A 25,429-nucleotide genomic window follows, 5' to 3' on the forward strand; every position below is an offset into this window, starting at 1 on the left:
CATTTCCTGCAGGTTTCAGGGACAATGGGAGTTCACAGTTGGCGGATAATTCCAGAATGATGTCATTTTCCATTTTCCTTTTGTTGTGGCTCCGTGGATTGTCATATGTGTAAAGCGAAGACCCTTGTTTCCTGAGATGGTAATGGAAATGGCTTGAGACAAGCCCTGCAGTATTCCCTCTCTCTGCGCCGTGACTGCATAAACATTTTGATCCGCCGTGCTGATTGAGCTTTTGTTTAACATGAGGAGCTTTGCAAAGCCTTCAATTGGCAGATCCATGTTTTTATTTCCTTGACGGCAGTCAATGCTTATCATGAGGTCAGTTTTCACTCTTTCAACAAAGTGTCAAATAACATGAAGCTAATGTCTATAAATCAACAAATAACGCATTTATGACATTTTGTAAGGGCTATATTTTTGTATTAAACAGTATGTCTTCTTTCGTTAAGTTGATAAGGCTAATTAAATCAAGCGGTTTTCAGTTTTGCTACAGTTTTTGCAGTTTTACTGTGCCGTTGTACTGAAAGCAGCACAAATACCAACGTGATGATGTGTGATTTGTGAGTGACACCAACAGTGCTATCTTTGTGGCGGTTGGCTATTTTGTTTTGAGAAGCTTAGAGAGTATCGCATTTGCTTTTTCGTTAAGCTGGGTTGGAACTATTTGAACCAGGCGAACGTGTCACATTCTTGAGCTGGGGGACAAATGGAGAGTAATTTTTGTCTCACAAAAACATTAATATGTCCATTTCTTCAGAATACAGCATGTGGACATCTGCTTTCACCTGAATGAGAGTGGGTTTTATGAAAGTCAGAACATATAAACTAGAAAAATGTACTTTATAGCCTAATGCTCATAACAAAGTAAAACTCGAAGAATCACACTATATATATTTCAGGTACCTCACTGAACAGCTAACCAGACACCTGTCAGTTATAAGTCAGTTATGACAAATGATGGCATAACAAGAATATTGTCTAAAAGGAAATAATAATGTTTGTCCTTGTGTGTTTGTTTATCCTCTCATATCCTTCAATAGATTCATAACACAGGCCATTATAATATTCCGACATTCCTGCAAATGATTCCCGTTTATGGAATTCTATATCACTATGGGGTATATTGGAGATAGCTCTCCCTATCCATTGCATTATCAGTGACGTCATAGAGACGGAATTTTCACCTGTCTTGTCTGCGTAATCTGCATGTACAATACTGTGGATTACTCTGCGAAATCAAGCGGTCTGTGCTCATGACTGATTGTCGATGTCCCTCCTTCTCTTTCAGATTGGAACATTTACAACCCATAAGGGTGAATATTTTTTAGAGCCTCTGATGAAGTCGGATGGGGAGGACTACGAGGACGAGCACAGCAAGCCTCACCTGATGTACCACCGGGAGAGGAAGGGCTCAAACCCGAGCCCGAGCGCTCCGAGAAACCGCACTGAGCCTTGTGCAGCCTCAGGTGGGTCTCTTTTGGGCTGTTATAAATGTCGGCAGTAATTTCTCTGAAAGTGGAACCCCTCCCCCAAAAAAAAAACATTATTTGGTACGTTCTGTCTTGCCCTCAGAATAATTGGTGTGACTGTATCTCGTGTCAAAACCAAATCTTTCATCTGTATCTGCAAAAGAACATTTGAAGGGATGATGTCATTGGGATACGCTTATTTTATTATTTAAAATTGAAACTAAACCCTATTTCTGGTTTTCTGCGTTTTATTGATCTCTACTGTGGGACGGTTAAAAAAGCTTGTGGTGCTGAGTTCTGGTTGTCTAGATATTTTTCTGTCCGCCATATTGTCAATGGGCAGGACCATTTGGTAGTTTTAGGGTGAAGTTCCCCTTTAACAAGTTTGTGTGCCCCCTGTGCAGCTGCTGTGGTTGTGTGTGAATGATATGCGGTCACAGTCACTGTCAGCATGGCTGTGGGAATGAACCCAAGTACTTATTTAAAATGGAGTTGGAAATCCTTTTAATGGAAACATAGCCATTGATGAAGTTCAGGATCTCTGGCTGCACGCCTTCGCAGATATTTCCGGAGCGTTCCCTCCAAAGGCCATTATGAAATAGAGAAATCCTTCCTTTTAAGCTTGTGCAGAGAGGGAGAAGAGAGGAGGCGAAGAAAGAAAATTGAGGCCCTGTGTTAAATTGGGTATTCGAAACGTTTTTTTTATTTTTTTTAATTTGAATTTTTATAGCCTTTGCCTCATTGGTCGAAGGGGCAGTGCCACAAAAAGAATCTCTTACACCTCAAAAACCAGCCATGGCTGCAGAGCTCCAAAGGGCCGCTGGAGGTCATCTTTGTGGGCGGCCTTTGTTCTGAAGTAATAAATCTTTTATCTGCAGGGCGCTTGATTTGCTTGTTGTCTGAACTTGTCACGGGGCCATTGTTGGCCGGGTGTGTCGATGGTGGTGCTTTTAGGGTTGGAGTGGTTTGGGGGTGACCTCTGGTTCCCCGGCTGATACCCTCGGTGACGGGGTCTCTTTTCATGTGTGCAGTCTGTGTGGGGCGAGAAACGGCTTCTCACCAGGCATTGTGGGCCGGGACAAAGTCTTGATGGCCTCCGTCGCACTCCTTAAGCATTTGAAAGGCGGCGTTTTATAGTGCGCCAGTGGTGTGGTCTCTTAAAATGCACCCCCCCTTGGATGAATTTTTTTTGGGGGATGAAGTTGGTTTCCCAACCCCGACCTCTCTCTTCGATGTTTGCCAGTTGGACACCATCCGTTTTAAGATGTGATCTGATATCTTTGTTGCCTTCGTTGTCCCTTTCCATGGAAAGTTAGTTTTTGTCTAGTCAGCGAACCGCAACCAGAATTCCCTCTACTGAACTGGAATATAGTATGCGATTTCCCAGCATGCTATTATATTTCACAGCAGTACGTTTAAGAAAATTTATATATTCAATTATCTGAGAGCTGCAGGAAAAAAGTTCAGCGATAAGTCCACTGTAATGTAGAAGGTTTTGCTGTCAAGGAGGGGACGTGATCCCTTTTTGGACTCGTGTGAACCCTCGAGTTTAATCGATGCGGCATGTTTCGGGCTGTTCTCCGCGGCCTGCCTTCTTGCCGGTCGCCGCGGGGACGAGACGGAGATAGGGAAAGGCCAAAGAAGGACACCTGCAGCCGCCTTCAAAGCGCGCGGGCCCCGTCAGCACAATGGAGGAGGATTCAAAGGGTTCTGGAGAGGGAATGGAGGAAGAGTCGCCTGAGAGAGTGCGGCGAAAAACTCTCATCAGATACCAACCTCCCCCCCTTCCCCCCCCTCAGAGATGAGCAGATAACCCGGCTCTTTGAAGGGGGATGTCTACGGCGCATCCCCCGCTCGTCAGAACCGCGCGAGCAGCTTCCCGCTATCTACTCCAGTCTGCTTTTCTTTCTCCCTCCCTCTCCCTCTCCTCCGTTCTTTAGGAGAGACAACAGAAGCAAAAGGCCCGTTTAATTTAGACTGCGCTGTAAAATTGTGAAGTGAATCAGATGTCTTTAAAAACAATTTTTTAAATAATGAAAGCCGGTGGCCTCTCCCAAGGGGGGGGGGGAGGTTAAGTGGTCAGAGGAAACCGTAAAGCTGTCACTGCCCCTCCCCCCACCCACCCCCCCTTTCAGGCACACCGTCATTAGATGGTTTGTGTATCCTGGTCGTCCGTGAGGCTGACGTGGGCAGTCCCTATTGTTGTTTTTTTGGTGAAGGTTGTGCAGCGTTTATGTACGTGATTGTGTTTTCTCTCTACTTTGTGCCATGGACGCTGGAACGCTGTTGCTAATTCCATCTTATTTACATGTGTCTTTCTGTTATTTTGCGGTGGATAATAGCTGGAACAACATTTGGACCACAGTGTTCTGGATGTGCTGTTTCGCTGTGTCTCCACGCATTTTTCTTTTATTTGTTTGTTCATTTTTTTTATTGGTGTTTTTTTGTGCTGTTCCACCTGGCAACGATGACCGAGCTGGATTTGATTTGCCTCTGTGGTCACGGCCTCCCCTCCACCCCAACCCGCCCCCCCACCCACCCACCTCCGTGTTGTAACCCAGTCGCCTCAATCCCCGATTTCAGTCAAATGCCAGACGAGCACCAGCGAGAGAGAGGAGCCAAACCCTATCAGTGCGCCTCATCCCCCCCTTCTCTCTGCCAATACAATCATCCCATTCCATAATGTGGAACGGTTTAGTGCAATGTCAAGTATTTCTGACTTTTTTTTTGGCACTGACAATACTTGGCCACCATCTGTGCATCACAACAGGAAGGAGAGCCGTGAGTTTATCGGGAACATTTTACATGTGCTTTCCTTTTCAATAGCTTATTAGCAATTTTAATAAGCGCTTGGCCGACAGTTAGGCTGCAGATGCTGCTCAGGTCAGGTAGCTGAGGGAGGGGCTCCACCCTTCTTCCTCTCCTGGCCCTGCCCTTTTACAATGACCTTGTCTTTGGATTTCCCAAGGATGCATTTCTCAAATATGAGAACAGATAAATTCTCAGTAGCACTCCTGTACATTTGCAGCAGAGCATATATGATGTGATGTGTAATGGTGCAATTACATCTGCAAAGTAATGGCTGCCAATTGGCTGGAAACAGATGGAAAATGACCAATGGGGTCCTGAGGGTTGGAATGTCAATAGAATGTTGAGGGTCTCCACAGTAATTGGTGGGCATTGATTGACAAGATTCCTTCTGCAGTCAGGATATTAACACAAACTGGTAGATCTCTTTTACTGGTCTTCATCAGTATACAGTCCCACACCTGCCCCACTCTGTGTACATTATTGATTACCACATTACTTGAATCTGAGAATCACAAATTTCACCGAATCATTTGACCGGGTGAGTTCTGCTGAAGTGCAGAAAGCCGTTGTTTGGGGGTGAAGTTTTGTTGCCTGGCTTATCATGCTTGTAACAGACCACTGGCCTTTACTGCGGTTTTTCCATTGACTAATACACCAGAGAGCACCGACAACTTAATCCAGTTTAATTACCTTTGACTTCCTTGAGCCCCCCCCCATTATAATTTCCACTGTATGATTCTTTGGCTGTTATTCTTTAAGTTATTTTAAATAATAAAGCTGGCTTGCTTCTCCTGATATTTATCGTATTGCTGTTGGTTACTCCAGCGCTTGAGAGAAAACGTGTGCAGTGGATTGTGTTTTGGGACGAAATCTGAAAACTTTCCGCAAGCGTCCGCTTGCCTTAATCCCATGTGAATCCCTGGTTCCCCAGCCCCCCCCCCTCCCCTGTTTCTTTTGGCTCTCGATTACAAGGGAATCAGAAACCCAAAAGTGGAAAGAGCACTGTTTTATTTCACTGGGTCTTAATGGAGCATGTTGTGCTATATAACCTTTCCTACCGAGGGGATATTCTCTTCCGTCTTTCAGCAGAATTCTCAGATGTTGTGTTACTGAATACGACCTCTTTAGGAGGTGCTGAAGGCTGGGTCCCGCACTATGGGAATATAAAAGCGAGCACTTTTGGTCGCATTAACCTTTTTTTTTAAAGATTTATTGCTGCTTTAATACATTATGAGAACTACTACATTAGTGGTTTTCCTTTCAATAATTCAAGTCTGAATTATTATTGTATTTTTGTAGTACTGGCATCTGATGTGGTCTTGTTAAAATGACTAGGCTCGTAATCTTGTAGACGATGGCTGCTTTTCTTTATAATGTTTTCTTGGTGCGGGTTGGCTGTGTCTTTATGTGGGGAAAGTACCATTGTTAGTCACACTCCGATAAACACAAACAAAAACTTCAAAGAAGCTGAGATGGAACAATAATTATTTAATCATGTCTGTTGCATCGACGTGAAGTACAAGACTGCATAAAGAAAAAAGTAAATCTTTAAAGTATCCTTATGTGGAAATGAATGATTAGTCTTTATTTAACTAAATTTGACTGTGTTTACTCAATTAGCTACTATCAGTTAAATTAGCCTTTTTGAAAGCCTTTGAAAAACTATCCCCCTTGTGGTTTGCATACCACAGTGGCTTTCTGTCTGTCTCTGTCCATCTCTCTGTCTGTCTCTCTGTCCATCTCTCTGTCTGTCTCTGTTTTCCTCTTGATCTGTTTGTCAGTCTGTCTGCTACTGTTATACTCTATTACTCTACTTCCAGTGTATATATGTGTGTGTGTGTGTGTGTGTGTGTGCATGCCCCCAAAAAAACTACACAAATCTTTTCCTGGGTTTCACCTCCGAAGTCTGACAGGCGTACTGTAAAGCAATGGCCGAGCGCATGATTAAGTTTTACCGCCATCGTCCATATTGTGCCGGGATTAGCTGAAGCTCTTTACGGGAGAACGTCGGGCTGGAATCGCCGCGCTGCCGCTTTTTACTGCCGGCTCCAGGTGTTATCTCTGGGCTTGTGTTTGGATCTCTGTGCTATACAGTACAGAAGAGAGTCTGTGGGACCGGGGGGCCACCCCTGAATGGGGGGGTTGCTCGCTCTCCGCTCTCTTTCCAAACAGAGAGACACTGAGAGGAGAAAAAGACTCCCTGTCGTACAGAAATATTGCCAGAGCATGTGTCATCGATTTGCAGTTCCCAAAATGGGGGTGAATGAGGGGTATCCCAGAGTGGCCAAAAGCAAATAATTATTTTCCCCTTTTTAAGAGTGTTAAAAAAAAAAAAAAAAGAATATATATATATATTTACGTATTTCATAAATTACACTGCTGTGGAGGTGAAATGAGTCTTGTCTGGTTTGTGCACCCTTGGTAAAACTGTGATCCTTGTCGCTATGTATTCATGTTGTATTAAATAGCTACATGCCTTGTATGGATCCATAACATGGTGACATCATGGCTAATGCTTCCATGAGCCCGTGGTTTAAATAGTTTATGTGTCACAGGTTGTTTCTGTGTAGTGGTGCTTTGGATCGAGGTGTATTTAAAAAGTTTTAAAATGTTGTATTGTGCAGTTCAAAACGTTGTATCGAAGTGCATTTCTGGGGTTTTGGAGGCCGAAAAAGTTGGGGAAACCCCTACCATAGATCTCTGCCATGGACAGCTGATGGCGATATGCATGTTTGTGCCCAGTCGTGCAACCACCTTTCCGCTAACCCGTAGCTCTCCGTCACCATGAGATGAGAATGAGTCACTGGCTTACCGCAACCGGGAAAGCCCCGACAGGCCTACCGCCAGCCGGGAGTCAGTGCGGAACTGCCCAAAATGGCCTCTGGTCACGTCTCCTAGCACCCGACGCCTTCCACGTGAAATGCACACCGCTCGCAGTGACAGATGCATTCTGTATATGGCATTCCAGCCGGACTGGGTTTCAGTCATTTGTTATCATCCAAATGCCCCCCTCCATCTTTAGCTAGACTGACTTAGATTAAATTGACTGATTGCTTGGGGGGTCTTTCCTGCTTGCAAGTTTTTCGCTGACTGAAACAGAAGATAATACTCCTCTCCCTCCAGATGTTTAACGTCTACGTTTGACCGGTAACAACAATGGAAGAGACGGTTTTTCCTATTTTGGGGCTGTGTGCTTATGGTGTGCATTCAATCGACATTTTTGATTATTAGCCTACATGGTGGGCTTGCCTTTGTCCCATGCTCAGTGTCTTCCATTTTGGCTCAACATAGGGTTGCCTCATAACTGTGAAATTCACATCTTCTCCCTGTGCAAATAGGTCAGTTGATACCAAATGGAGCTCTTGGTCCGCCATTTTGGCTCAACTTTCTTTTGCATGCTTTCAATTGACTTGTGTACAGTGAACTGCCCAACTTCCCACTGTGGTTATCAATTCTCTGAGCATCATTTGTCTCTGTTGTTGTAACTGTGATTGGAACAAGCACTTGAGAGTTAAAGGGTGAGGAAAGGGGCTGGTTTTTTGCCCGCTTTCTCTGGCTTTATCTGGGCCGTTTGACAAATCCGACTGGTCTCTGTCATGACCCTGGCCTGTCATCGATGCCTGTCACCACACGGGTGCCTGACTTGTCCACAGCGATCAGTTTTTTTCCGCTGGGACAGCTGCTGTGTTCAACCATGGCCTGTTCGTGCAGACGGCAGTCTCGGGCTTGGATCCATGTCCATGACTTTGACTCACAACTGAACGTGGGCTGTTTCATGTCTAACAATAGAATTGTGGAGAATATAAAACTGTTCTTTTTTTATACGTTTGCCAGCACGCCATTGCAATTCAGTTGCGTCTGGGTTTTGAACCAACTTTATTGGGTGTTGAGTCAGGCGACATTTACAGTGTGGAGAGCTGGATGAGAACATAGAAAATCCAAGATCACATTTATCTGCCATTCAAGGCAACGGTGAGACTGATGGTAATTAAATTCCGGCTTTGGTCATGGCACTGAGAAGCATATATCATCTGACAGTCCAGGTGTTTGGGTGAAGTGAGATACATCTGGCGTATCGTAGAGCGGGACCTCTGGCGCAGGGTTTTCGTTTTAATCGCGCCCTCACGGGGAAGTACGGTCTTCGTGTGATGTATGAGTGGTGATTTGTGGTGCAATGCGCTGAGCGCTGAGCTATGAATAGCTGGTGACTGATTCTGACACATGTACAGCTGGCTGACCGAGAGCGAGGGTTTCGATTCGGGTTTTGGGGGTCTCGTGCACACGCGTCCCGGAGTGGGTTGTCCCTCCTTAACTCCGCCGAGCGAGTCGGACTGCAGCTGCGTCTCTTCCGCTACGCTTCTCGTCGAATGGCTGCCAGCCACGTGGTGGAAAGTTCGCGCTTGCTGCGACTGTGCTGATCATATGGTGTGCTGTTTCAAGAAACCGGCGCTTTTTGTCTCAGATTTTCCATACCGCTAGATACAAAAAACGATGTAGCTTTTCATTCACGCGTTCCTGTCAGTTAGCCCACTGCACTATCTGAGAGCTAAGACCAGTTTCAAAATTCAACTGCCATTTTGGGCATCGTGTTGTATGTTGGGTTACAGAGTATGCATCTCCAATGAGGAAAGGTGACTATACCTGAAACTTATCCCTGGATATTTGCGACCTTTTTGGTGACCGGTCAGGTGATCCGGGGGGATAGGAAAGCTGCTGACAGGTGATGGTGGATGTACCTGAAACTTAGGCTGGGATGTTTGCCAACTTTCAGTGACCGGTCAGTTGACCTGTCAGTGGTATTCCAGGTCATCACCCAAGGCCATTTGAGACTCTGAGAAACTGCTTAATGAAGATGTTGGCTTGTATTCAATCAACATTTGTCCTTAACTTTGACCTACAAGTAAATACTAGCCGTATGCTTTTTATTTGCAAACTCAGTTTGTGGAGTTGGTTTTAGTGACTAATGAAGCTGTGACCCTTAGCATATCCAGTTTATAACCACAATACCACACAATATCAGATTGGGGATCACATATTTTATTTAAAATATTCAGACTCTTTTGGCACATGTAAAAAGTCCTTCTGATTAATGACCATTTCAGAAAGAGTGTCTGTTTTTACCCAGGGAAAAATTCTACCCCGTGGCCGTACACTTTGGTTCGTAAGATGTTTCACTGAAACCCTCAGGGGATCTGCAGGAAGTGTTTTCACTGGAATCTTAAGTGATCTAAAATGGCTGAAAATGCCTGTTTGACCCAGGCGTACCTGATAGCTCCAGTGGGACAGAGCCATTTGTGTCGAGCCCCTGCGGAATCCCAGTGTTAGCTGGCAGCTGAGGCAGCCGGGCTTGGAGTTGCAGTGTCTCGTTTTTTGGGTTCAGTTTTGTGGATCTGGCCTGACTGGGCTAGTCAGAACCCCACTGTGGGGCCTCACTATGAGATCCCTCTATAAGCCATAATCACCTGGGACTGCTTAAGGTCATGGCCATATGCAGTACATATATATTTTTTATTATTCACTGTGTTGTGCTGTGTATCTTCAAACATGAATGGAAATGAACCACCCTTCTAAACCTGTCCAGAAATGCCATTGGTACATGGCATGAAAAATAAAACAATAAAAATTCAGCAAGATCTATTAGAATGTAATCAACAATGACCAGTAGTACACAAGGGTTGTAGATTATTATTTTTTAACAGAGAAACATTGTAAAAGGGATATTATAACAGAAAAAATCTGGGCTTGGGCAGAATTTTTGAGTGTTGTAATCTCCCAGCCGGCAAAAGCCTTGGCAGCAGAGTGGATGGTTTCCCCTCTTCGTATTCGACCTTTCTTCCGCTTGGCGTTAGGGTCGGCCTTAACGCTTTTCTCGCCGGCGTGTTGAGCTGTCTGCGTGACGGTCATAAGAGCGACCTTCTTTTCTGGGGCAGGAAGTTCACCTGTCTCTGATGTGAAGAACACTGCCAGATTAATTGGCACCCGAGAGTCAGTTTTCGTTTTTTCACAGTAGGCCACGGTAAAAGAATGTTAATGAATTTGGTAATGAAATGAAATAAATGTTTCCGGGTGTTTCTCGTCTGGCCTTTGCACGTCATGCAAAGGTGGTTGAATACAGGTTTTCAGCTCGAGTGGTGAAACTTCTCATCTTTCAGATGGCAAAGAAAGGCAAACACACACACAGACACACACACACACACACCGCACCCCACCCCACCCCACCCCACGTTAATCTTGGCAGTCTCACGGTATGAGTAGCAGCTTATTCCCTGGAGAGGGAGGATTTGAATGTAAGTAGATGTTTAAAAGGTTTTCTGCGGTTAATCTGGTGTGATTTAATCAGTATCATTATTGTGCCAGAAAACAGCTTTATTCTCTCAAGTTACAAAGATAGATCATATGTACAATTGACCTGTGGGATAGCAAGAGAACAGATGTACTATGCCATAAAAATACAATGTTCAGCGTATTCCCTGCATATGTGAAAAATATGATATTGTTTGTAGCTAAATTAGTCATTCAGTGAACACAGTCTACATTTACACAGCTTGGCACTTGGCAGTTGCCTATTTTGCCTAAAAACTAAGCTCAAATCTGAATCGTTTTAAACAGCCATGCAAACTGAACGTCTCAAAAAATCTTCTGTGACATCAAAATAATCTTCGATTATCAAAAAAAGACAGAAATAAAATAAATCAAGTTTCTCTTCTTGCACTTACTCCTCCTTTGAGTCTATACGTTCCTCTCTGGGGAATTACTGTACTCTGATCCCTGAGCTTTGCACTTGTGTTTCCGTTGTAAGTCACTCTGGATTCGAGCATCTGCTGAATGACAGCAGTGTAATGTAGGTCTAACGCTTTCAAGCATTACTGAGCCGAAATCCGCTGTTGTTTAGGAATCATGTGCTGCTCTGTGGGTTCCTCTGTAATTGGGGGAGATTGTCTGGAATCCAGCAAGCATGAAGTGTTTTTTTTTATTTATTTTTTTTAAATATTCCGTAAAATTCTGTGAGGCCTTAGTCGTCATGCTTGAGATGTAGTGTTATTAATATCACTGCTGATTAACGTTGAGCATGGCTTCCCAATATCTGCACACCCCCCCCCCCCCCTTACCCCCTTGCCTACTTTCCACCTGATCTCTTAACCAGCTAATATGGCTGGGATGAAAACCTGCATGCAGAATGCATGATGCTTCCTCACTGGTTTTCTACGCAGTTTACACATTTACACAGGGCTGTACACTAGCATTTTCTTACAAGGAAGGAACACATACTTCTAAGTTAAAAAACCCCAATTAGTAGATGTGTTCCTAAATATTTTTTCCAGTTAGCACACATCCATTTTCAGGAGGTAATGCTCTTAAAATTTTCAGTTGAGTGACCACAGGCTGCAGTGTTGAACAGCAGACCATCAGATGGCTCTAAAGCAAGTGCTGAAATAATACGACAGTCATTTCCTCCCAGGGAAATTCCTCATCATCTACTGTACAGGTCATGTGACCTTACCAGGCAGATGATTAGTTAATGGCCATCTTGCACAGGTATGTCCCTTAGAAGTGTATTTGCATTGGTGCAGTTTTGTTTTGGGGGTCACAAATGGCGTTATGCAGCGGTGGGTGGGCTGGAACAGGGAAACTTGGGAGTGTCTGAACCACCGTAGTTTACAGTTTGAGGGTGGGATTTTTAAATGAAGGAGTTACCTGTTAACGTTTTACTATGGTCTGTTATAAGATGACTCATTTACCAATAAGGTCCTTAGAAACTGTTGAAGATTTTCCTTTAAGGGTCTTGTGTAGTGTTTTTTTTTTTATGTCGTATAAAGAAAAACTGTGGGAACCCTGACATTGCTGTTGTATTGTGCTTAAACCATTCAGCTGGAAATGCAGAAAAAGCCGTTTGCGGGTTGGAGCTAGTTCTGGTTCTGGTTCTGGTTCCGGGGCCTGGTTCTGCCGTTGGCAGGGTTTGGTGCCGACGGCGGTTGGTGCTCTTCACGGCGCAACAGCTCTGATGATCGAGCTCGTGAGCGCGGCTCGGATAATCGCGGAGAGCCCAGGACTGTCCTTCGCTGCGGGAGAGGCCTGTGCGCATGAGGGCAGGCCTTTTCGTACCGAACTCTGAAGCGTTTCGCGAGAGGCCACAGCTGTTCTTGGAGATTAAGCTCGAGATATTTTTCTGTAAATGTCATAAAAGGTCAACAGAGAATACTGTACCGTATTTTATTGTAGAAACTAAAAAGAGCGTATGTCTTTGCTTCAAAGCGGGATAGCGGACGCAATGAAAGCCACATTTTGTGTGTTAAAATGACATAGTTGCTTGAGGGGGCTACAGCTGTAATTTAGGGTATTTTGCAGGTGCTGGCCTTTGAAAGTATTGATATGTAACTTAAAATAAAAAGGCCACAAACTCCACGCCCTGTTCTAATTTGAGGCACCTCCACTGGTATGCGTTTCCTCCATTCTATCAATAGCATCTGCCTAAATTAATAATAGCATAAAAGATGGTTTAATATTCATATGTTTGTGTATGTAATCATAGGTAGGTGTGGGAAGTCCGGCTCAACATAAAGACTCAAAACTTCTGGTGGTAAATTTGTCTCTTCTGTATTCTTTATAGCCTGAGGTTTTTTTTTTTCTTCTTCTTTGTAGTGTTGGAGTATACAGAAGGGTATACTTAGCGAGCGTTTCAGAACGCTTGGCCCGTTTTTAAAGTCATGGCTGGGGGGCGCCCGGGGGGGGGTGGACGAATTCCTCCAGCGTGACAGGGTTAGCGAAGGTAAGTTTTGAATGGGTAAAGGCCCTGGAGGCCAGGGAAGTAATTAGCAGGGCTTATATTGTCTGCGCTGAGGATGGCTTAGTGCTGGTGTTTGTCAGGTCTGTATTCCAGCACACTGATTTAGTGTGTGACATTAGCGCTCAACACCCCCCCCCCCCCCCCCCCCAATGATGGGCCACCATTTGGTCAGCAGTTGTAACGGTGTAGATCTCCCAGTGTGATTGTTCAATATGAATTTTTTTTTCTGAAGATGTTTTTCGCCACTGACACGCAGACCTGATTCAAAGAATTTTTCCCCTTCTGACACTCAGCCCTGATCCAAAGCTGCTGTTCACCACTGACACAGAACCCTGGTCCACAGCTGTTTTTTTTAGCACTGACACAGTGCCCTGATGCAGATTTTCAACCACTGACACACAGCTCTGATTCAAAGCTGTTCAAAGCCCTGATTGAACGGGATGAACCACCCAACAAACCCCCACAATACAATCCCTTGACTCTTTTGCACTCATAACAGGAGAAACAACATACATTTTCCATGGGTTTGGGTGAGGTAGATGCAACTCTGTTCAGCTATATAATGAAGTTTCATGAACAAGAACATTTGTGCTAAAACTGCATCTCACCTGCATCGCCCAACTCACCTTTTTCCTCGCTAGTTTACTGAACGTTCAACCTCTGCGTTCGGGTTCGGACTGGATTTTCTGTACAGTGGAAAGTATGCGGTATAATCCCGGCAAAAAAACAAAACAAAACAAAAAAACTGCACTTGCCACAAAGGTGAACACAGGTAATGAAGTCCTACCTCTCACCCTTGGGCTAATTTCCTCTCTTCTGTTGTCTTGTCGTCATGTGGAAAGAATCTTTCCGCTCACGGTGCGAAGTGTTGAGACACATAGTGCGTGCGGGCGTGAGTCTCCTCTCATCTACGGGTCACACCGATTGAATAGATCCAAATTTTCATTTATTTTATTTTTCTGTCGTACGGCTTGTTCACATTCACCGTTAATCCTTGACCGTCCTCAGCTGCATGCGTGTTTTTTTTTTTTTTACGGATTGCTAACGGGAGGGGGCTTTGCTTCGCGACGTTCGACTTTAAACGGAGTCCAAAACTGTAAACTGTTTACAAACTGCGTTTTGTATGCAATGCTTCTTTTTGTATAATATCCTGTCTGCTTTAAGAGCACTGTGGGATTTCCAATAGGCATTTTAAACCGCTCGACGCTGGCGCCCGCACTTTGTGTACATGCCCTCAGATGCACTCTGCAGATGAGGGATGAGGTTCCAAAGAAGCTTCTCTGGTTGTGTGGCTTTGGTGTGTTTGTGTATATTGCATTCAGGCATGCACCGCTGTTCAGCTGACCTGACTTTAAAGGGTCTGTCCCCACAGCTTTGGAAAATTTCAAAAGCCTTGCTAGAGCAAGCTGGCTGCTGACTTTTTTTTTGTTTCAAAGACTTGTATTAGTTACTGTAGATTTTGCAGTAATAGCTGTAACTTCGGAAATATTAACTGCAAGGTATTAAACATATTTTTTTCCAGTTGATTTTTTAAGGTTGCTCTCAGTGGTTGTGTCTCTCTTTTTGCAAATGTGCATCATGTAATATTGTTTTCTTTGCCTTCGCAGATAAACCTTTGAAAAGTGAGTTTGTTCTTCAGAGCAACGGAAATGTCGGAGAAGAATTGCGCTCCATTCAAGAAACCATTGAAACGCATCATCCAGGGCTGCATTCTCTACATGGGCGAAACCAGTCGCACTCCAGACAGAAGAGGTTTCTGTCCTACCCCCGATTTGTCGAACTGATGGTGACTGCTGATGCAAAAATGGTCAGACACCACGGACATAACTTAGAACACTACATCCTAACAATCATGTCAGTAGTAAGTAAAATATTATTTTTAAAACTTATTAAAACTCTTTTGTACCTTTCTTGTGATATTGCAACTACTGTTACAGCTATCAATTACTGTATTTTGACTTATAAAAACTTTCTCTTTTTTTAACTGAATTACTAGTCTCTGCATCTGGATATTTGTTGCGACCTTTTTTGATTCACAAAAAACTGTACTAGTTTAGGAGAGACTGGAGGTATGCACAAGAATGAAAGTTACCTTTCATAAAAGAAACTCGTAGTCAGTGTAAGAACTGACAACTGTGGGATTTGTGCAATTGCCAAGGAGTATGTTTTTTTGTGTGAAACTACCTGTAGTTCTTTAAACGTAATACGGGCATGTGGGTCTGTCTCTCTGTATGTTTTACTACACAACTTTCCCCTGAGAAACCTAGTAAAACCATTCACTTGCTGTCCAATAAAATCCAATCAAGTTGTCTGCATAGATTAGTCAGTAAAATAGTTTCTTTAAAGTAACCAGTGACTGAGGTCAAAGGTCATAAGAGATGTGTATTGGGAAAGCATGCCTCTAGTTGCTAGGCAATTTATGGCACTTTCCTTGATACAGCACATTTGTGAAGAGTATCCTAGGTGAGAAGAGTTTTAAAATGCACATCTCTAATTAGGGTGGTTCAGGTCTAACATACCTGTGGCCTCAGTCAGAGAGTTCCACCCACACAAAGGCAGATATGCTGACCTTGCGTTGAATGTTTAACAGTACCCGTAAAGCGCTCTGACTGCGAGATGTGTTCCTTCCTGCAGATGTGGTCACGGTAGTGGTGCATTACCGGGTTCAGTTGAGCAGCACTCTCTTTTGGAACATGGGCAAGCCGTAACTCCATGCTGACATTTTTACGACTGCCTATAACAAATAATTACATCACAGGATAATTATACACACTCACATGCTCACGCACACACACATACACACACGCACACACACACACACATCTATGGTTGAATTTTATTTTGGCTGGAGAATAGGCTGTTTTCACTGTATTTTTTTTAAACATGGCTTGTTAAGTAGGACACACCTAAGCTGGCTCTGTTTCACATAACCACGGTTAGAGACCTTGGCCTGGATTGAATCAGCGCGTCTGACACGTCTCGCTTTCCGTCTTACCGACTCATTTTACTTTCCTCCGAGAGTCGAATGGGTGTCACTGAGAAAAAGTGACGTCGGCGATAATTCTGTCCTTTCGCGGAAAAACGCGGAAAACATCTGACTGTGGTTACTGAGGTTTAAAAAAAACGTGCGTAAGGCCCCAGCGCGTTGGATTCAGACTGCCTCCTTGGATTCACATGATAAGGGGGCGCACTGACTGAAGTCGGGGCCTCAGTAATTTACAGCCTTATTTTGTTAGGAGTACACACCTGCGGGGGTGATGCTCGGGTTTATGGCCGAAGTGCAGCGTAGTTAAATCAGCCGTAGGAGACACGTTGGTCTCGCTCTTGAGGCCCGAGCGCCGCCAATGTGACAGACTTCACCAGCTCGACATGGCAAAGAATCCTTTACAATGCTGTTAAAAGTTTTCTGTTGAAAAAAAAATTATGTGCTGATTTCAATAAAGATGTATTTTAATGAGGAAAATATATTGTTAATAAAAGCTGAATGACTGTTATTTAAAAACTGAAAGGATCTTTCAGTCCAGGCAGGTCATTACCTTTCAGTGTGAAATGTGATGGCATATTTTTTTGACAAATGCTTAATGTATAGCTGTTGAAACAACAGTTGCATGATAGCTATGTGCGCTTTTTCCCTGTAGTCCTTCTGGGGCTGGGATATCACTCTCTCCCCCCCCCCCCCTTTCTCTCTCTCCCTGTCACTCTTCCTCTCTGCTCTTTATCTTTTCCTACCTTTAATTCACTCACTGTGTCTTCCTCTCTTGCTCTCAGTCTTGTTTTCTCTCTTTCCTTCTCTTTGCCCTCTTACTGTCTGTCTTTCTCACTGTCTTTCTCTGGCTCTCTCTCACGCTCTCTCTCTCCTTCCCTCTGCCCTCTTACTGTCTCTCTCTTGCTCTTTCTCTCTTTCTGTCTCTTGCTCTCTCTGTCCACTCTCTTGCTCCCCCCCACCCCCCACCCCCCCGAGGGTTTTGTGTTTCCGCTGAGGGGAGTGACAGGTTAAATGTTTATAGAGGGCTAATGGCTTTCCGTAAGGGGGTTGAAATTGCCTCGGGCCCAGGGTGACCAGGAAGATCCGGGGGGAAATCTGAAGCTGTTTTAGCTTCCTACCGAAGGGTGGCGGCTTTGGCCATTGGAAGCCTCCCCCAAAATCTCACCTGTCAAAGCAAATCAGTATGGGGGGCATATCCAACTTCTGAAGGATGTTAAATATAGCAAGTATGGGGAATTCTGGCGGCTCGATATCCTGAACTAAATGTTTAAAGTGTTTCCATGCCGGGAAATCCCCATTCATAAATGTATGAATATATTTTGGTGCAATTTGATACTTGAAAATGACTTTCTATTCATTTTTTAAACTCTTTAATGTTTTATGGTACTTATAGATTCTTTATTCCTGTTCCTGTTTATTCATGTTCTTAGAGCCATAGTGTTTGTTGAGTGTTTTGTTGAGTCGGGCATTTCTTCTCTGTTATTTTTTGCAGGTTGCTGCAGTTTATCGAGACCCCAGCGTAGGGAACCTGATAAATATCATGATCGTGAAATTAATCGTCATCCACAACGAACAGGTAAGAAAACTGCTTTAATTGCATTTTAATTATTTCATTATTAAATTGATATTTAATCATATTTTTGGACAATTTTTTTGCTGAGGTTTGACATTGTGCTGAGTCCTGCTGACACGATTCAGCTTACTGGGGTGAATCTGTGTCTATGAAACTTGAAAATTATGTCATTTAATGTCATTGTGGGCCCCCACACCAATATTGCAGCTCTGTCTAATTCAGAAAAGCTGCCTGTAGGTATCTTTGTGTTTCCCATAATCCATGAGTGGTAGTTTTTGACTGATTAATTAAGTAGGAATGTGCAAGAATATTTGATTACTGTATTACCACATTGTTCTGAAGATTGCCTAGCACTGAAAGATTGTGGCCTGTTACCCCACTATACCCCTAGAAATGACAAATAATATTTTAACCTTACTGGTTTTACTGGTGCATAAAAAAAATGTCATTGCTTTCCGGGTGTGTCTGAAATTCTCTATATCCAAATAGTTTTGGTAACAGTCAGGTGAATCGAACTGGCAACCCCCTGTTGTGGTTGATGGGCCCTCCTCTTGTCTCTGTCACAGGAAGGACCTTCGGTCTCTTTCAATGCTGCTACCACACTGCACAACTTCTGCGTTTGGCAACAGAGGCAGAACTTCCCGGACGACAGCCACCCCTCCCACCACGACACCGCGCTTCTCATCACCAGGTTCCTGACCTTCGACCCCGGACAAACATTAATTTTTAGTCTTGCTAAGTGCATTATTGTGCGCTCCAGTCTGTAATCCAGAGAGAAATTGGCATTGCCATGTTTTTGTTTTTGCATTTACATTACCATTAAGTATAGACCAGACTTCAAATAAATGTATCTGAAATACTTTAAATGTTTAGATGATAATTTGAAAATACTCTTGTTGATAGCTTAGCATTTTCATCTATATATGTTATTAACCAATACAGCATGCAGTCACATGAATTGGTTTTATTATTTATGTAACCAAAGACAGGCGGCTCTTATAAAATTGTCAGTAATCATTAAATTGTCAGTGAAGGAATTGTCGCATTTCAGTGAAGAACCTGACCCTAGTCTGTAGGAGACTTTTTCTGTCTGGTCATAACAGATTTTGAAACATTGTGTTTCTTTTTGTCCTTATAGGGAAGATATCTGCAGGGCAAAAGACAAATGTGACACATTGGGTAAGATTAATCACTATTAAAAAAAGTAACTAAAACCATACATTTTTATTGCTTTTCTAGTTGCTCAGCTCTTTCTGTCTGTCTATAAAAGTCTAAATGCTGACTACTCTGCTAATTCAGACCTGGATGCAAATACAGGCAAATGCTTTTTTCCTTCATAAGTGCAGTTTATGGAGTTACTCGTAGTGGATTGCTGGACTTGCTGCGCTGCGTTGGTAAAGACGAAAAAAAAAAGTATTGCCTTTGAAAGTCAGAGATAAGGACAAAAGTCTGATAAGGACGAATCCAGGCCTGAGTTTATGAGGATCTGACAGCTGATGCTGCTCCGGATTTAAAGTGTTGAGAGAAAGGGGAGCGAAGGACAAAGTGAATGTGCAGATTCTATAGACCCACCAGATGCTGAGCTCCGTATTCCCAAGTTCTGCCTCCCTCTTGTTAAAGCTGAAGCATTCCAATTTGAAACATCATCTGGAACTTCATTATGGGACAGTTAATGGTCCGAACTGTAATATAGACCCCAAACCCCTGCTAACAACCCAAACCTCCTGTTTCTGCCATGCAGAGAGGAGGGAAGGAACACATGGACTGTTTAACTTGAGGTAGTGTTTGGGCAATTGTGAGGCTTTATATGCTACTGTTTGTACGCTTCAATGTTTAAGGAGGCTATCGGTCCTAATGTTCCCCCCCCCACTGAATTATATAGACCGACCAGATACTCAACTCCATATTCACGACATTGAAGTTTAGCTCTTCCTACCACTGAAGTGGTGACTGAAGCAATATGAAGCAATATGACTTCATTCATGGGCAATGGAGGCTTTCAATGTCATAAAGCACCAACAACTCCTGTTATCAATCGCAAACCAGCTGTAGTTAAGAAGCAGAGAGGACAGAAGGAACATTGAAGCTGAGTCTCTGGCAGGTGGTTAGAATCTGTGGTGGGACGCAGCTGGTCGCTGTTTGTTGGCTTAATTCTTTTCACTCTAACGGCCTTGTTCTGGTGACCCCTCCCTCCCCAGGCCTGGCGGAGCTGGGCACTATGTGCGACCCGTACCGGAGTTGCTCCATCAGCGAGGAGAACGGACTGAGCGCCTCGTTCACCATTGCCCACGAACTCGGCCACGTGTAAGTACCTCCCAGGACCCCTGGTGCTCTCCGACTCCCCTCCCCCCCCTCCCAGCACACAAAAGCCTCCTTATCCAGGGTCCCGGAGCGAACGCAGGTGCACCGCACAATGAAGGCCCAAAGCCTTAATAAGAAGCAGGTTTTTAATACCGGGTTGTACCGCGGCGCAGCGCTTAGCGGGAGTTAACCCTGTGGATTACGGGTCGCTCGCGTCCAGGTTCCCGTGGCTACGGGTTCTGACTCAGAGCTTTTCTAGGCCAGAATGCCGTGGAAGCATTCCAACCTTTCCGTGCAGAACGCTTAGTTGCATTTGAATTCTACAACGTTGGAATTAATTCTGAGAATTCTAATTCTTATAAGCTGTTTGCTCAGCCCATTGGATGGAAAGCAAGGAGAAAATAACCAATCGTATGTAGCGGACACCAAGAGTCTTGAGGACACGAAAGGACATGAAAACACATGAATGCTTTAATTATTTATCAAGGGCTAAAACTGTTTATATGTTTTATCCAAGAATACATTTTTATTTAATAAAAATAAAAAAATGTGTAGGGTTTTACAATGTAAGAGCACTAGCAGTGAATAAGAAGTGTAATTGGAGTATCATAATTGCATTATTCCTTGATAAATAATGAAAACAACCAGGACTTTTGGTTCCCACTGTGTACCTCAATTTTCTACCCGTATAGTGATAATGAATTTGAAATGTGTCGTTTATCCCGACAATGTATAAACAGGGACAGAATTTTAGGGGTGGGGTCTCAAGTGCTGTTATCTGTTTGCCTGTTGAAATTTTCACCTAGTCTTAATTTCACACACTCCCGGCAGACAGTCCTTTCAGGCCGATGTTCTGTGTTATAACATGTGCATTACTCTGTAATTACCATGTAATAACAGGCCTGTTACCCGTTTCTCAGCAGGGCAGTTTCCAAAAACATGGTAAAACACCAGATAGCACATGTAGAGGGCAGCGAGTTCGGAGAGAGAAACCGTGTGAATGCCAGCTTTGTTGACAGATGGCCAAATCGGTGCGTGGTGAAAGGGCTTTTTTTGGGGGGTGGGGGGGTTTGGGGTGTGGAGGGGAACAATCAGCTCTCTCATTCGCTGCGGGATCGGCAGCTTCTCGTTTTGACGCACTTGTCGCGGCCGAGCCTGCCCTCCGTGAAGGGAACGAGCGAAAAGAAAAGAAAAAAGGGATTTTTGGTGGGGAGAAAAGAATGGCAATTATTCTCATCCCCCTCAGAACTCCGAGAAACATTCCTCCACTTCTCTCTCTCTCTCTCGCTTATCCATGAACCCCCAAGGGTACTCCCTCGCTGCCCATTTGACCGCTGGCAGTGAAATTAGGACAAGAGTTCAGACAAGAAATATCCAACAGTCAATTTTATTTATTTATTTTCTTTTTTTTTACCTTTTACAAATGGGGGATTGTAATCTGTGTATTCATAAGCTGTCTAGCCAATGAACGCTTTGTGCTATTTGCTAGTCAGTCTGCTGGTGAATTGCAGTACCCTACAGTGATATAACCCTTCTTACTTCTTGGGCCTAACCTCTTTTATTAACTCTTATCAGTAGTATTATGTGGAGCTTATAACATTCTTTGCTCTCATTTTATATGACAGCTGTTGTTGTATGGGCTAGAGATCTCGTACTCCAGCCCTGGAGGGTCACAGTGTCTGCGGGTTTCTTGTAATGTTTTTAGCAATTAGGCTAAGTGCTTTCAAAGCCAAAATTGACTGCAGCTTGATTGACGGGATGAAGAAAATCTGCTGACGCTGCAGCCCTCCAGCACTGGAGTTTCAGATCCCTGCTATAGTTGGATAATGCGCAATAATAAACCAGCACAGTGAACAGGCACCCCTGTTTCATCCCCAGCTTCCCAGCAACCAGGTAAACGTCCTCCCTCCTCCAAACCCCCATAGCAGCCCAGCACGCGATGCTATAAATCACACCGTTAATGGTCCTTATGCTGCTACGCCAACTCAGTATTTGGCTGATGTATGCAGCAAATATTCATTGGACTGTTTCTCGCTAATTTTAAGCCAAAGGAAAAAGACTTTTTAAATGGAGTCTCTATATATGGGAGAATGTAAGGCATTTCCTGGACACTCAAATTTTGAGAATCTTAATCTTCTGCCCATTCCAAATAAGTGTCAGTCTTTTTTCCACTGCTGTTTTATTTGGCATGCTAAACATGAATTTCATGAATCTGAATGACAGAGTTGACAGAGTTCAGAAATGTCCGTTTTATTTTTTTAAATCTGAAGGTGCATAAATTCCCCCTGCAGTATCCAACTCAATAAACTGCTTAACAGGAAAAAAGCAGCTTTTATATAAATGCCCAGTACAACCACACCCGCACCCTGCCTAGTCCCCTGGTTTGGCACAGTGCCGAGTCGATCCCTCTCTTACGTGCCAGCATATGGTTAAATATTACTCGCTGTTCAACGCTAAGGATTGTTGGATTTGCAGTTTAAATTTTTTGTATTGCTGCCTCAATGAACTCTTTTGCTCTATCATGTGAAATTGTCGCAGTTTGAGTAATGACGAGGGCTATGAATCTTTAGCGCTAAGAAGTTTAATCCCAAACTGATGTAATGATCTGTGAATACACGGCAATTTAATTTGTCTTGACGGCATCTGGAGCGAAAATAAAAGCGAAATTTGTGCGGCTGGCTCCTTTGGGCTGATGAGCGATGAAGAACTGGCTTCCGTGACATCTGGGCAGCTCTGCTGACGACAGCGGTTGGGTGTGCCGTAAATCTGTCAGCGTAAAACGCTGATGCGTGATCTGGGGCTCGGCGGTAATCCGAAGTTTGTGGATTGTCGTGATAACGGAGAGATCATACTTTAGCGTAGCTTAAGAATTAGTGTATTTCTGTATCCCCCCCCCCCCCCCCATGCCTGACAGTGGGGATTAGCTCCCTGAAGTTAGCATCCCACAAGTTCTTCAGGCAACAGTGATTATGACCAACATTTACTTGAGGGGGAGATGGGGGGGGAGGGGGGGGTTTGTTTGGTTACGTTCATTAGAAAATTCATTCATTTTTGGTGGTCTGAAGTTAGCAAACTGCACTGCCAGCTTAAGGGTCACGGTCCTTCCGGTGTCGAACGGCTGTCAGCTGTGCCTTAACGCCGTTAATTAACGCGCGTCACGGCAACGCCGTGCCGAGCCTCTCCCAGCCCGCAGACGGGACAGAACAGAACAGACGGGACAGAACGGGACCGCTGCGATCCCCCCGCTCCCTGCCTCCTGTTCACGCTGCGTCACGGCCTCATTATACAGCCCCAGAGTGTCCGGGTTCAGGCCAGGCAATTAGGCCACTCCTGTGCCCCTGCTGAGAGTTTCGGCCCTCTGCAGTGAGGCTTGCCTCTTTGTGTGGGTCTGCCCAGTTGTGTCGTGTGGTCTGTGTTTGTTCTGCTGCGTGGTGTGTGCTGTGCTGTGTGTGTGTGTGTGTGTGTGTGTGCGTGTGCCTGTGTGCCTGTGTGTGTGTGCGTGTGTGCCTGTGTGTGTGTGTGTGTGTGTGTTTGTGTGCACGTTCCTGCTGCAGGTTCAACATGCCTCACGATGACAACCAGAAGTGCAAGGAGGCGGGGATGAAGCACCAGTACCACGTCATGGCACCCACGCTCAACTACGACACCAGCCCCTGGTCCTGGTCCAAATGCAGTCGCAAGTACATCACTGAGTTTCTCGAGTAGGTGTCTTTGTGCAATCTATTGTCTTTGCGATCCCAAACTGCACTCTGTGGAAATGACAGTGACCCAATCAAGTTATTTTGTTATTTATAAAAAGAGGAAAAACAAGCCAAAATATCTATTTTGGTATTCTATTTCTTGAATTTGCTTGTAATGTCATTCGTCACTGTTTTTAACTGACTGCTGTTGGCTGTCTGTCTGCATTCGAGCAAAAGCTGTGATCCTCTTGCCATTGGCTTTTTTTTTATGCGCTTCCTGTTTTAAGAGTATAACCGCCTTTTGGTGACTTGACTGGCCATTCTCTCTCTCTCTCTGTTTTGTTCTCCTTCTCTTTCTCTCTCTCTCTCCCCCCTCTCCCTCTCCCTTGCACTCTCTTTCTCTCTCCCCTCTCTCTCTCCTCCTTCCTTCTTTCTCTGTCTTTCTCTCTCTTCCCTCTCTCTCTCTCTCTTTCTTTCTCTCCTCCCTCCCTCTCCCTCTCCTTCCGCGGCTGCACTCCAGTAGAGTGACTCTTGAGATGCTAGACAAACAGTCATTTGGCCGCCCGCATACTTTCCTAGTTAAATCGGTAACTTGGGGCAACCGGCCTTTCAGTGGGCCCGGAGGCAGGGCCGCGGCCACCAGCTCCGGCGCTGGGTTTCCATTTAAGATGGGAAATGTCAGTTATAATTAGATTTTCCCTGGACGTGACCCTTTGATCTTTCCCTCTCCCTTTTGTCGATTGTGAACCTTCCACAAAAGGGCGCGTTGTTGACGAGTCGCGTCTCGGGACCCGTTTGTTCCGAACGCCTCGTCGCGATGTAGGGTTAGGTAGCGGCACGCAAATTTGCCGCCGCTGTGTTTCAACTCTTGTTTTTTTTTAAACAGCCAAATAATAACAATAATGATAATAAATAAAACATATCGGGGGATGAACATCCATTGGTGGCTGCCGTTAGCCGGCTAATTTAACGTGCGTGGCTCGTAGCTCTGAGAACGCTGAGAAAATGTCAACTGAGAGCGCGCTAACCTTTCACGCGGCATCCAAGGATGGGAGCCGATTTGCCTGACAATGCCAATATTTATAAACATCCCCTGGCGGAGGCCACGCACTCGTCTTGTAGTGCCACTCTGGGGAGAGAGAACGCTGAAAGGGCTGCCCGCGGCTTCTGAAGTCTGTTTGGCTGACAACGAGCCTCATTGATTAAAACAACACTTCCATCCACCCTTCACTCTTAAGGTTACGTGGTCAAGTGCGTTTGTGTTTTGACTGGCTGTTCTCCTCGAAGAGCTCTCATAGTGATTTAACGCCTTCCTGTCAACTTGGACATTGGAAGGGATTTCGGCTGATCAGCTGTTCCCGTGGAAACGTAAAGATTAGCTTCTTAAAAATGCCCCCCTGCTTCTCCCTCAAGGAGAGGTATGCTTAAACATGTTAAATTTCACCCTCTCACAGTTTCCTGCAATTATAGTTATTTTTAAATGGATAAAAATGTAATTTAATTTGTTTAAAATAATCACGTTGTAAATACATGTATGTAGCATCTATCGGATCCTGCTGACCGCCCCACCCCCCCAACCCCCTTCACCCCAAGTTCAGTGAATTCTGATTCTTTGGCCATCACATTGATATGGTAAATAGATGCTAAATGTCCGATTTCTCAGTTGAAAGGTTACAATTTGTTTCTTTGGCATTTTGACCTTAGCCTTGCATATCAGCACTTGTACAGTAAATATTACAAAGGTAAGAATTGACACTCAGTAGCTGTGGTCTGCCTGCATTTTTCAGCCTCATAATCTCCTCTGTCGAGGCCTGTAATTTTACA

At 44.4% G+C, this 25,429-nt stretch overlaps 1 protein-coding gene across 2 annotated transcripts in view; it reads left to right on the forward strand.

The window, feature by feature from the left end:
- The window catches only part of LOC135259877 (A disintegrin and metalloproteinase with thrombospondin motifs 20), a 132,119-nt gene that overhangs the window by 42,121 nt on the left and 64,569 nt on the right, over nucleotides 1-25,429 (forward strand). Inside the window, exons 4-10 of one of the 2 annotated variants that reach the window (XM_064344755.1) lie at nucleotides 1,289-1,466; nucleotides 14,673-14,926; nucleotides 17,544-17,627; nucleotides 18,191-18,315; nucleotides 18,763-18,803; nucleotides 19,823-19,928; nucleotides 23,480-23,626. In XM_064344755.1, coding sequence (XP_064200825.1) covers nucleotides 1,289-1,466; nucleotides 14,673-14,926; nucleotides 17,544-17,627; nucleotides 18,191-18,315; nucleotides 18,763-18,803; nucleotides 19,823-19,928; nucleotides 23,480-23,626 — 935 coding nt within the window. Of the gene's footprint in view, nucleotides 1-1,288; nucleotides 1,467-14,672; nucleotides 14,927-17,543; nucleotides 17,628-18,190; nucleotides 18,316-18,762; nucleotides 18,804-19,822; nucleotides 19,929-23,479; nucleotides 23,627-25,429 lie in introns of those variants that run through there. The other variant, XM_064344756.1, reaches the window with a different exon arrangement.

The sequence above is a fragment of the Anguilla rostrata genome, chromosome 7 (genome assembly GCF_018555375.3).
Source record: "Anguilla rostrata isolate EN2019 chromosome 7, ASM1855537v3, whole genome shotgun sequence".
NCBI lineage: Eukaryota > Metazoa > Chordata > Actinopteri > Anguilliformes > Anguillidae > Anguilla > Anguilla rostrata.